The sequence below is a fragment of the Rousettus aegyptiacus genome, unplaced genomic scaffold, assembly GCF_014176215.1.
Source record: "Rousettus aegyptiacus isolate mRouAeg1 unplaced genomic scaffold, mRouAeg1.p scaffold_m13_p_2, whole genome shotgun sequence".
In the NCBI taxonomy this organism is placed as follows: domain Eukaryota; kingdom Metazoa; phylum Chordata; class Mammalia; order Chiroptera; family Pteropodidae; genus Rousettus; species Rousettus aegyptiacus.
In genome coordinates this window covers 120,098,507-120,110,734 of record NW_023416295.1, presented here as the reverse complement: position 1 = coordinate 120,110,734, position 12,228 = coordinate 120,098,507, and the positions used below count along the sequence as shown (strand labels likewise).

The 12,228-nt window shown below is 40.8% G+C and overlaps 2 protein-coding genes across 4 annotated transcripts in view; both read left to right on the top strand.

Annotated features, from left to right (window-relative positions):
• Positions 1-4,188, top strand: part of LEMD3 (LEM domain containing 3) — a 76,995-nt gene extending 72,807 nt beyond the window's left edge. For both annotated transcript variants that reach the window (XM_016139913.2, XM_036237401.1), the window contains exon 14: positions 490-4,188. In XM_016139913.2, coding sequence (XP_015995399.1) covers positions 490-499 — 10 coding nt within the window. In that variant the 3' untranslated portion in view covers positions 500-4,188. The remainder of the gene's footprint in view (positions 1-489) is intronic.
• Positions 4,189-4,282: 94 nt separating this feature from the next.
• The window catches only part of MSRB3 (methionine sulfoxide reductase B3), a 143,585-nt gene continuing 135,639 nt past the window's right edge, over positions 4,283-12,228 (top strand). Inside the window, exon 1 of one of the 2 annotated variants that reach the window (XM_016139917.2) lies at positions 4,283-4,529. In XM_016139917.2, coding sequence (XP_015995403.2) covers positions 4,298-4,529 — 232 coding nt within the window. In that variant the 5' untranslated portion in view covers positions 4,283-4,297. The remainder of the gene's footprint in view (positions 4,530-12,228) is intronic. The other variant, XM_016139918.2, reaches the window with a different exon arrangement.

Sequence of the window (12,228 nt, the reverse complement as noted above, 5' to 3'; positions counted from 1 at the left end):
CACACCATAGGGTAAGATGCTGTCAATATAGGAAGCACTTAGGGTCAGAGACTGAGTGAAAGAGTAGAATCAAGAAGTCACCCATCAGAACCTTTCTGTACCACATAAAAAGTTCATTCTTGCCCCTGCTCCTCCTCTTCCTTATTCAGTGCATGTTTGCAGTTGATTTACATATACCACTTGACATGATACAATCTTGCCAAAAGCCAAGAAATCTGAATAGTCTAGAGAGGATTATTTAATTCTGTACAATATTGAAAATCTTGTTAAATATTTATTACTTGTAGCATATCCACAGCCAAAGCTGGTAGAATCAAGCAGCACATTAATCATGGGAATACATACTTACAATCTCTCCAGAATTAATCAACAAAAGGAATGGCTTCAACTGTATAAAATAAAAACATGCTATTTGAGATGCAGGCAAACAATTTTACCATGAAAAGAAAGAAAATGCTCACTTTAATTCAGTCTTCCCTCATTGTCTAGGGGGTCCTAACTGATGGACTGGAAGAATCCTCGTTATCTGGCTGCGTTTGGTGACTGCGGGCTGGAAGGGTGTCATGGGAGCACAAATCCTTTTTCAGAATCTGAAAGAAAATGTCAGGTGTCTCACTTAGCCAGTCAACATTGACTTCGTGTCCCTCAGGTTGCTGAGAGATTAGTTCTCTTCAACTCTATTCCCACCCCAGCACATTGAGGCATGGGAAATGCTTCCATCAGGACAGAACAGTGTTCTCACTAGGGGTGAGTGACAACATTCTACTTCTCAGGATAGGAAAGCAGAATTTGAGGAGTTTGGATTGAGTGTAGTTTGAAAAACTTTCTTGTGCAGAGTCTGTTACATGCTCCTAAGAGGTAATTTCCTTTCTCTCCAATGTATCATTATTGGTTTAGAACAATGGCACTTGATAAATATTCATTGACTTTAAGTACTAACTTAGGGTTTCTCACCCTGACTGGGGGCTTTTGCATTTGTTGGCATCCACTCAGGATGTTTCTGGGGAAGTCTGGAATGGGGGCTGTCCCAAAGCTTAGTGTAGTGGCTAAGGAGATGTTGTTAAAGAGCTGAGAATAGTATGTTGGAGAGATTACAGCTTAAATGCCCGTCATGCTTACAGATTCCCTTTGAAAGAAGCTGCCCCAACTGCGACGCCCTAAAAAGGTAGAAACACAGTCTGTTTTTTAGCATAGGTGACCATGTTGTCTAACATGTTGAGTCTACCATCCTAGACACACACAGTTGAAGAAGTAGGTGAGGACACCGGGCTAGAAGGTAGCCAATCTATAGGCTGCTCAGTGGCTTATGAGAGTCTCATACAAGAACTTTTCAAAAAACAGTGGTGATAGAATCAGATTCTCCCCTCCAGGGCATTTGATATAATCAGATTCTTCCTGCTGGAACTACAGAGAGAGGAGTCAACTGGTAGGTAGTGCAAACAGAAGTGGAAGGAGCTGTGGTTGTGCAAGCTGAATTATTGCTGTGTTCTGAAACATTTCATGTGGAGTAGGGCAGCAGTGTGTTTGGGCAGGCTCTTACAAGCCCGAGAGCTGGTTGTGTGCATCTCTTCCCAACTCTGCCTTCAGAGACTCAGGTTGGTGGGAGTACTGACACCATATAAATTGGTTTTTGTTTCAATTCAGGTCTCCTTCCTCCAGATGTGGTTGTTAAATATTTACTGGCACACCACTGCGTTAGGGGAGGGATGGTATATATATAAATATATATATATATGCAGCCAAGGAAGTAGTTAACTCCTCTGGGTCCTTTGTCTTAAAAACAATGTGTAAGGTAATATGTTAACATGATTGTGATTAAGATTATAATAAAAAAGACATTAAACATTGTGAAATATATGATTTATATATCAGTGATTAAATTATAAGACTCATAGGAATGTGGTTAGAGGGTAGGATTTTTCCTGTTACCTATCAAAGGCACAGGCTCCCACCTCCCAGGCCCACAAAAGATGACTTGACAAGCCGGTTAAGTCTCTGGTCTTATTTCCACATGTATTCTTTACTTGAGGTAACCTGAGTGCACACCAGTTACTTAAAACCACAAGAGCCCAACGGATACAGTTTTTGAATGCCACTTTTTTTTTTTTTTTTTTTTAATGTGGAGAAAATGGGACAGATTAGAATGGTAAAAAGAGTACATATGGACTTTGGAATGAGGTTTGAATTCCAGCACTACTACACTCCTTCCTGGTAGCATAATTTACTTATCTATGTCTCAGTCTCCTTAGCTGTAAAATAGGGATAAAAAATAAGCTCAGAGATATTTGTAAGTGTTACATGAAATACCACATGTAAGACATCTAGTACAGTGCCTGGCACTTTGTATGCACCCCCTCTTTAACATACTTCATCAAGCCTTTAGAATAGCTGCTGGTGTTGCTGTCAAGTCAGCAGAGTTAATACAATTAAGTCTTCACTTATATTAACATGTATTAGGTTGTAATGATATTGTATTCTTTATCATTTTACATTTTTGTACTCAAGGTCAACTAAAATATTTTAAATGTAGTCATAATTATAACAACCTTTGAAACAAGCCTTTCTCTATAGTTAGAGAGCTCCTATATGCCAATCTACAAATGACTGGGCTCATTTTACTTTGTTTTTAAATAAATATTTAGACTATGGGCAAAGAACTATGCTAGGCATTGTGGGGAAAGTAAGAAAAACAGATGCTTATATAATACATGATTAAATATACAAGAAAAGAGGAAAGTGGGGTAATACTCAAGTTTTCTGAGTATTCCCCTCTAATTACCCAGCTTTTAGTACCCAAATTGAATAATAATGCTATGTGTCTTTTAAATCCCTTATTTACTGTATTAGAGTATGTTTACCGTTAATTCAGTTAGGTCATCTGCTCTTAGTCCCTTTATCACTGCTAGTACATTAAGGGTGAAATCTGTCCACTTGCCAGGGATGTTGTGGGATGTGGTGTTTCTCAGTACCAGATGATTTAAGGGGAGCCACTTGCAAGTGGACTGGTTTTTGGCATATGGACCTTAGTACTTTGCCAGAATTGAATTTGTTTTGAAATAAAGTTTCTGATTTTTAAATATATATAGCATTTTCAAACAAATAGTGCGATGTACAAATTACCATACTTTAGTTCATGTTAGAATAATCCACAGTCTAAATCTATTTGACATTTACCCTTTAAGTATTTCACATCAATAAATCATTTCTATAGCATCTTAAAATGTTCATAAGTAATTATATAACATCCTATGTCCCCAGGGCCTGTCCCACTAGTGAGAAAAAAATAAATTATAGTAATTAAGACAAAATTATGTTGTCTTGAAAAGCTAAGGGTCATTTGGACTTGATTCTTGAAGGAGTTATCAGTGCCAAAGAAAAGTCAGGGAACTACTGGCTTCGGTCTGTAATTACACATCTGGGACTGTAATTATGATGACATTTTGATCGTCAGAGGTAACACCTTTTGGATAAATTTGACATTGCCCTTTGGATAAGCTACAATAAATACTAAACTAGTGTGAGGGGTTTGAGGAGAGGTTGATGGTGGAAAGAACGACAGGTCTAAACATCAACATTTAGGTAGTGTGCAAAACTTGTCATTCAGCCTGCCTCAACTCCATATATGGTATTCGAAATGTTTGAAAAGAGCCCCTTTGTAATTTTGGCTAAGAACTCACACACACACACACACACACACACACACACACACACACATCCTGGTGTAGAGGGTCCACTCACCTGGAATGCAGGAAGGTTGTTTCTGTATTATAATGTCTGTTTATTGTGCATAGGATGGCTCACCTGAGTGTGTGTGTGTATAACTGGCAGTACCGTTCCAGCTTCACCCTTCCACACTTTTTAGTATTTGACAGATCTTTTTATCCCCTCACTACCAAAGCTCGCAACTCATCAGGGGCAGAGCAATAGTCTCCTCAAACCCTTAAACTCAGTCTTCCCCTACCCCTCCAGTCCTTGGCTCGCGCGCGGTCCGGTCACCTAGCGGTGGCTTCTCTTTTTCCTAGCCCTCAGGGGTCGCAGGTGGGACCCGTAGGTGGGATGCTCTGCTCTGCTCTTGGGCTTTAACCAGTACTGGGAAGGCACGCCCGTGGCAGAGGGCTTCCATCTCTGGGTCGCGCCCGGCGGCCTCGGGCGGCTGTGGAGGAGGAGGATTCGGAGCATTCGGAGGATTCGGAGGATTCGGAGGATTCGGAGGAGGAGGGAGCTGGCGGCGCCGAGGTCGGGCAGCGGGCCCCGTCCGCGGCGGGCGCGCTCTGCGGTCCTCCCTCGCTCGTCTCCTATGCTCATATTTGGAGTCGGCTGCCCGTGCCCAGGAATTTCCCGTCATGCCTCCCGCCGCCCCGTCCGTCGCCCGGAGCCGGGGAGGGAGGAAGGGAGGTTCGGACAGCGGCGGCGGCGGCGGCGGCTCCCTGGCCCTTCCATGAGCCCGCGGCGGACCCTCCCGCGCCCCGTCTCGCTCTGCCTCTGCCTCTGCCTGGCCGCGGCTGGGACGCGAGGAGCCGCGCAGTCGGGTGAGTGTGGGCTGCCTCCCCGCCACGCCGCACCCCTCCCTCCCCGGCCGTGCCAAGTGGAGGTGGGACCGCGACCCCAGACCCCTTCCGAGCGCCGGCGGCCCCGCGTTCAGCCCCGTGCGGGGACGCCCCCTTCCCGAGGCGAGGAGGGGCGCGGCGCCGCAGCGCCCCGCGCGGGCGAGGAGGGGCGCCTGGAAGGAGGTCAGGGCTGGCTTCGCCCCCGCCGACGGGGGGCGTCTGGCCGCCTCGCTGACACCTTATCCCGTCCCCGGAGCGAACCTGAGCCCGCAGGAAGCTGTCGCCGGGCGCGGGCCCCCGGGCAGGGAGGCAGAGCGGGCGCGGGGCCCCGGGGAGGGAGGGCGCGGGGCCCGCGGCGGGGCCCCTGCAGCCCACTGCTCCGCGCAGGTCGGTCTGGCCGAGGCGGACGCTCAGATAACGGGCCCGGCGCGGGGGAAGGCGCGAGCCGGGCCGGCGCTGCCCCGCCGGGAGGCCGTGGGGTCCGGGCGGCGCCGGGGGGCAGCGCGGGACCCGCGGGCGGGCGCGCGGGCGCCGTGGAGGGGCGCACGGACAGGCGCGGTCACCGCGGCTCCCGGGGGCCAGGCTGGGGTTTAATAGGCCAAAACCGGACAAAACGCTTAGTTGGCCAGGTGCTACTTTTGTTTTGAACTGGAAAAAGCATCCAAGTTTTTTTAAGTTTTATGCTGGACTCTTTTAAGTTAAACTATGTAAACGAAAGGTGCCGTTCCATTATTTGGTTTAGGACTATAAGCTTCTAAATTGGTAATTGTTAAGCCTTAACAGAATGATTTTTTTTTTTTTAAAGATAGTTTTCTTTAAATTACGTGGGAAAGATCAGTGAGGAATTTTTTTACATAACATTATTATACAAATTAATTATTTGAAAGCACAAAAGTAGAGTTTAAGGTAAGTGTGAAATTACATAAACTTTTATATTTGTCATGAGTATCTACTCATCAGAACTTCTCAGTTCTTAATTTCATCTGGCATGGAAGAACAGAAATTATCATTCCTCCGAGCTGAAATTTCTTAGGAAATTTTAGTTTGCTTCTGTTTTTGCCACCAATACACTAAGCTGTTAAAATAAGGTGTGGCTAACACTAGGACTTAGATATTAGTTGAAAAATGACTCTATTAAGTATAGATTATATTCAGCACTCTCCGGTCTATCTTCATATTTCCATTTGTAGCATTGTTGGCAAAATTGATTTTAAAATAGTTTTCTATAAAAAATCTTAAGGATTCATGTAACATAAATTGTCGACTCAGAATAATGAGATTTAAAATTATTTAACATTCTTAAATCTGCAGTTTATAAACAATTCAAATAATGATTTCAGTTCCTTATTTGTTACTGATTAATATTGTTTTGCAAAAAGACCTACTTTTATAGATTCATATTTTAGGAGTAACTTTAATAGCACTTATTCGGAAAAACGGGTTCTGACTTTACATTTTATCAGCAATCTTCTAGAAAGTACTGTGCTGCATCATAAATAGTGGATTGTACAAGAAATATATGTATGTTGTTTTATTCCTCAGTGATGTGTTGGCTTACCTAATACTTGTGGTAAAGCAGCCCTTGAAGACCAAAATCCACCATACAGTGGCCCCTTGCCAGCAATTTTGAATCTCAAGTTTATATTCGGACCATTTAAACATTTATTCTTTTAATTTTGGTCCCAGCTGACTTATGTAAGTGTAATTTCTGGTGACTTTTATTAGGGCCTTATGTGAATGTCTGGAATGTTTTTGTATCAAAATAAGTAACTCTGCCACTTAGAATTTTGTCACAGTGCCTAAATTGCCTGTCTGCCAAGGTTGTAAGCATGCAACATCATTTAGGTTTGAATCAACACCCAAAAAAACAGGTTTTTTTTGTTTTTAAAGGTACTTATTCTAATATCTTAATCAAAATGTTACCCTATTAGGTAACAAATCTTTACTCTTTTTCTAACATTAAGTAACAATATATAAAAGATATCCCAACAGTAGTTCTTAATAGATTTTAAAATATATTTATACTTTTTAAGTCAAAATAAATTTTCAACCATTGAATAATACTTTTTGGTTTTATCATAATCTGGTCACAGACCGTTTGATTTTATCTCACCTGTGATACTTATTATAGTTAGGGATTTGATTGATGAATTTGGTTCACATGTTTAGCTTCCTTCTCTGCTAAATGATGATGTTGGTTGGGCACAGTCTTCAAGTCCCTTCTAACTCCAGGATCCTACAATACAGTGTTTGTGTATATAACCCTGTAGAGCCACCCACTACATTGGTTCAAACTTCTGATTGTCCACTCCGACTTGCTATTCATGTTAAACTGGTCTACTTGTAGTCAGATCTGATGGGATTGGATCCAGCTTTGGGGAGCCTGTATCCACCTCAGGAACATCTTAATACCTGTCACACACACACAGATGTGCACACCTGGACGGAGCTTAATTATATTAAGCTTCTGTTAATTTTGTCCCCTCTCCTAATACCAGAAAGTGCTGGTTATATCCTAGGGTAAATGCCTAATTGCTCTTTGGGTACAGTTCAGCACAGCCCCTAAGATGGTTTTGTGTTCAGTTTTGGAATTTGGGTCCAGGTTAGGGATGCTACTGGAAAGCATCCAAACCTTTCTGTGGTTAGGAGGACTGTGGCTAGTTATTTGGGGGCATTTCACACAAAATGCCCTTTGTTGGGTTTTCACCTTTTGATCAAACCTCAGAGGAGACTGAATTGGACTTACTTATCTGGTTTATTCAGAATTAAATTGGCGTTGGATAGAGGGTAATCAGACAGCTATTTAATTTGTCAATTGTTAGTTAGCATCTCTGATTGCTGTACAGATGCCTCAAGGCTTTACCTTGAATATTCCTGTGTTTTCTCCTTCCTGGGCATGATAGGTTTTCCTTTTAAAATGCTCAGCACAATCTTGGACTTCTGTTCACATGTTTGTTTCCATAGCATACCAAGTTATATTTATGGCTTTAAAGGAAATACAAATAAAGAGAAAATATAGAAAAAGTAGATCACTAATGACTTTATGGAGGGTTTTGATTATTGCCTCATTTAAGCTTCTGCTCCAAGTAACAGAAATGAACTTGAACTAGTTTTAGGAAAAAGAAAGAAAGGAATTTGATGGGAGCCAAATGCAGACAGACCTTATTAGGGACCAGGGAATGGAAAGCCTGAAACTTGCCCAGTCTTTAGTCTTGGCCTTTCTTTGCTTCACGTTCTCTGTTTGCTGACCATCTTTTCTGCTTTCCTGTTTCATGGTTGAATGTGGCTTCTCGGCAACTCCTGAGTATTTACATGTCCTTCAGACCCAAGCACAGAGAGAAACTAAGTCATTTAACCTTGATCCTAAACTCCTGAAAGAATCTGAAAGGCATAGTTGATCTAGGTCAAATGGTTGATCTAGATTTTCCCTAAGGTCTCTTCTAATTCTAGAGTTCTTTGTAGTATATAGTTACATGGTTTGATTTTACATTATTAAGATTTTTTTGTTATGGGGTTATTCTTAAAATATGTTTTTTCTCTCTTGACTGCATTGCGTGTGTAAAAGAGTGTGATACCTTCAGTGTGATCCCGGGACTGCTATAGAAATGCTGATGAGAAGGCCAGTGGGGAATAAAACAAGTGCAGCGCCACGTTTAGGAATTAAAACAGAAGTTGAAGATCTGAGTTGTGAAAATCCTGTTTAGTAACAACGGATCCATCCTGCAGATAATCATCTGCATATTTTCAAGAACTCATTGAATTAAAATGCTAAGCTCAAATAGCTCTTAAGGGTAAATTCATTAAAACTATATGTGATAGAGACATTCTAAATAGCAATAGTTTAGGGACCAAGAGTTCTTTTATTTTCCTGTTTCTCTCACATTTTCTGCCTCTTCATTTTCTTTAGACTGTTTCTGCCGCCTGGAATATCTTTCTCTGTTGAAGTCCTTAAAGCCTCTGTCGTGTAGTATATTGTGAAGCTTTCTTCATCTCTTAGAATTTTTCATCTTGTGCTTCTGAGACATTTTGTATCTTGATTAGAACACGATTTTACCATCTTGCATTATAAAGTCCATAGGTATTCATCTTCTTCACTAGACTATAAGATCTATTAGACCAGTGAACCATCTAGAAGAATTCTGATAAGTTTCAGCATCCAGTGTCTCAGGTAAAATGATTCCGGCTTTTTCAAATGTTCTGAAGCTTTTATGGCATCCTGCTTGTTGCTGCCTTCTTTTTTTTTTTTTTTGACATTGGAGCTCAGTCACTCTACTCTTCTTTCTTGGTGCTTGTCTATTTTCTAGATTTTACAGGCTTTCCCATTCGTATTCTTCTGTGTGGTTACCAATAAGTTTATTCAAAAGAAAGTTTCATATATATGAATATCCTAATTTCCTGTGTGAGGATCAAATACATAGAATGATAGCATGTTTTTCTGTAAGTTTTCTGCATGGAGAAGGAGAGTATAACAACCTCATGTGGAAGAAAATAAACTTTTGTTGAGTTTCCAGTATTTACCAGATCTTGTAGAGAGGGCAGGTGTAGAAGACAAATTGAAGCATATATGAAAAGAAATGGTATGATTAGAAAGTTTATAGAAGGAAGATTAGGTTTGACCTAGACATGGAAGACCTTTAATGTTAGGCTAGGAAATTTGAGCTGGATTAGTAAGTTCTGAGGTGGTTTTTTGAGGTCCTTGAAATGTCATAATCAGCGTGGAATTATAGGATATATTATCTAATAATTCAGAGGATGAATTGAATTGGGAAAAAAACCATTGGACTGATAAAGAAGGATTATAACAGTTTTTCTTAGAGAATACAGACCTAAACTAGGGTAGTGGCCACAGGATTGGAGAAATGCTGCTGAGATAGATTCAACAGAAATAAACAATTGATTGGATATGGGGAAAGAGAGGAATGAATAAAAGAGGATGGTAAGATGTTAAGCCTCGGTGATTGAGAGAGAATGTGAAATCAGAGCAGGCTTATGGGTGGTGGTAAAAAAAATCAGTGTTGCTTTAGATCTATTGCATTTGAGGTACTGGTAGAACATTTACATGGAGATCTGTAGTAGAATCAGAAATGTAAGACTAACTTGGAGAAATCGGGGCTGGAGATAAACATGTGTGAGTAAGGAAGGTTAAAAATAAGGGGGAGAAGAAAACATTTGTTGACTGGAGTAAGAGGAAGGGCACAGGAAAAGCATCAGAAAGAAGATACAGTTTGATCTGGCTTTGAAAAGTGCCCGGTCAGTGTATGGAATTCTCTCTATGAGCATTCCTTGTTTAGGAGACATCATAGCTACTCCATGAACAACAGTACATGGGAAACATTGAACGAAGAATATTGCAGCTGAATGACCTTGCTAAACTGCAAAATTGTTGCTGCTACTTCCGTGCTTAACCTCTTTCAGTTAGTTGGCTTCTTCTCTTTCTTGAGATAAAGGACTAACTTCTTAAAAGTCTTCATCATTACCAAGCTTTGCTCTGTATTATTAGCTTCCTACAAGTTGGCCTTGAACATATATTCTGCTCAGTCTCCTCTCCATTCTTCCTTTCACCTTCCCCAAGAATGTGAACCAGATGTGACTCCTGCCAGAAGGAGTACTTTCTTTGGCTGTGTGTGTGTGTGTGTGTGTGTGTGTGTGTGTGTGTGTGCATGTGTGCATGTGTGTGTCCTTTATGGGCACTTTTTATTGCCATGTTCAGGTTCTTATGCTCTTCTTTAAGTGTCTCCTGCAAGGTTTCTGTACACTTGAGTTGGCATCATAAAGAAGATACTAGCCACTGTACTCTGACCTCTGACACTTGGCTGTGGTAGCCCAGAACATCATTGTTACCTGGCATTTCATGATTGGGTTACCCAGCTGTGTGCTGATCTGGAAGCTGAGGGGCAGTTTCTTGATGCCTGACTTCCTGAGGAAAGTGGAGTGGATTTATTTCATTGAGAGGGCTTTATTTGCACAGACCATAGAGGCTTGTAAAACACCGAGCTGAAATAGAGAAAGAACGTTGGTGTAGGAAATGTGTTCTCAGGGCCTGGCTTCCTGACCAACAGTAAATTCTGATTCTAAGTTTCTAAAAATAGTACATTGTTCTTAAATTTGCCTAAAGTGACATCCTTATGTTTAGTGTACAGGAATAAGAGCAATGTCTAACTCAGTTTTAAAAAGGTGACCCTCCCATATACTACTGGTTGTGCTTTTTAGTAGCCGTTGACTGAGAAAAATTCATAGTAGTAAAAAAGCCACTATAAAATTTGAAATGTTTTTAAAAAGTGGAAAAGCATTTTCATATATTTGGAAAGTATATACATGTGCAAATTATGACTTACAGAGCCTAAGACAGCACTTGATTTCTTGCTCGGTGGGTACTCAGAGAGTTTCTAGCCTCAGCTTTCAGCAGCTCATTGAAGTCTCACTGTAGAATATGTAGGAGACTTCCGTTTGAAAATTTGAGCCATAACTGAAATTTTGGAATGACAGGAAAACTTCTCAACATTCTCCCCCAACAATTGCTTGTTTTATGCCAGGCAATGTACTTTATACTAAGACTGGGGTATCAAAAACTCTCAGGGATTAGTATGTGAACATTTGTAAAAAATTTATATTTTCAGGTATATGAGCATCGTTCTTAGGGCTGTAGCGCTGTTTTTAAGATGAAATTTAGTAGACAATTTGCATACAAGTCCATACAGCAGTCTCTGTTATGGCCAAGGCATAATTGTCTTCTGTTGCTATAAATTGCACAATTAATCTTTATGATTTCTTGGGTCAACTATTTTATTTTAAAGGCAAAACAAACAAACAAAAACTCAAAACCAAACCAAACCAACCAATCTTTTAGTACATATGTTAAACGTAAGGCACAATTGAAAATAACCCACTACATATTAGTCTTTAAAAAATAAGTCCTTGTAAAAATCATAGAGTCTTAAATTTTACATTTGTTGTTTCATTTCTCTTGTTTATATTGTGTATGTTTGTCAGAGAATCTGAGCTTAGCCAGGGTTGGGAGACATCTATAGATCTATAGATGGATACTTATTTTACCTTAGAGTTTTTATCTTAGTTTAGTGGTATGTAAGTAAGGAAAGGTAGGCCACTTCTCCCTGTACACAGTCCAGGAGATTAGATAAGACAGTGCAGTGGGTGCATGGGTGGCGGGGAGCACAAGTGGTCTTGGAGTTTCGATCTCATAGTAATTGAAAGTGAAAAAAAGTACATGCATTGTAGTTGTTCCTGATTTCTTGGTGTGTAAATATGCTTCCTAGTCAGATCCCCTCCTTAAGGGGCTGGGAAGAGGATGTATTGAAAGCAGAGGATGTTTACCTGTGTGCAGAGCTAGTTAAAAAAATTGGCACATTAGCATATTGGCGTCCTTGTTCATGTTGCAAGGGAATCCGCATATGAAAAGAACGTTGGATAGCAAATTGGAAGCCCGAGTTCTAGCCTAAGGCATTTAAAGTTTCTGTGCTTCAGTTTTCACATCGGTAAAATGAACGAATTGGACTGAGTAATACCTGATGTTGCCTTTGCTTTAAGATTCTGTAATTTACAGGTTGTCTAAAAGAATTCAAGTAGCTTTTATAATTTTTTATGGAAATGCATGATTAGTAAATTATACCAGGTTATATCTTCTCTTGTTATGTTGGGTTCAGATTGTCCTTTATGAAACTAA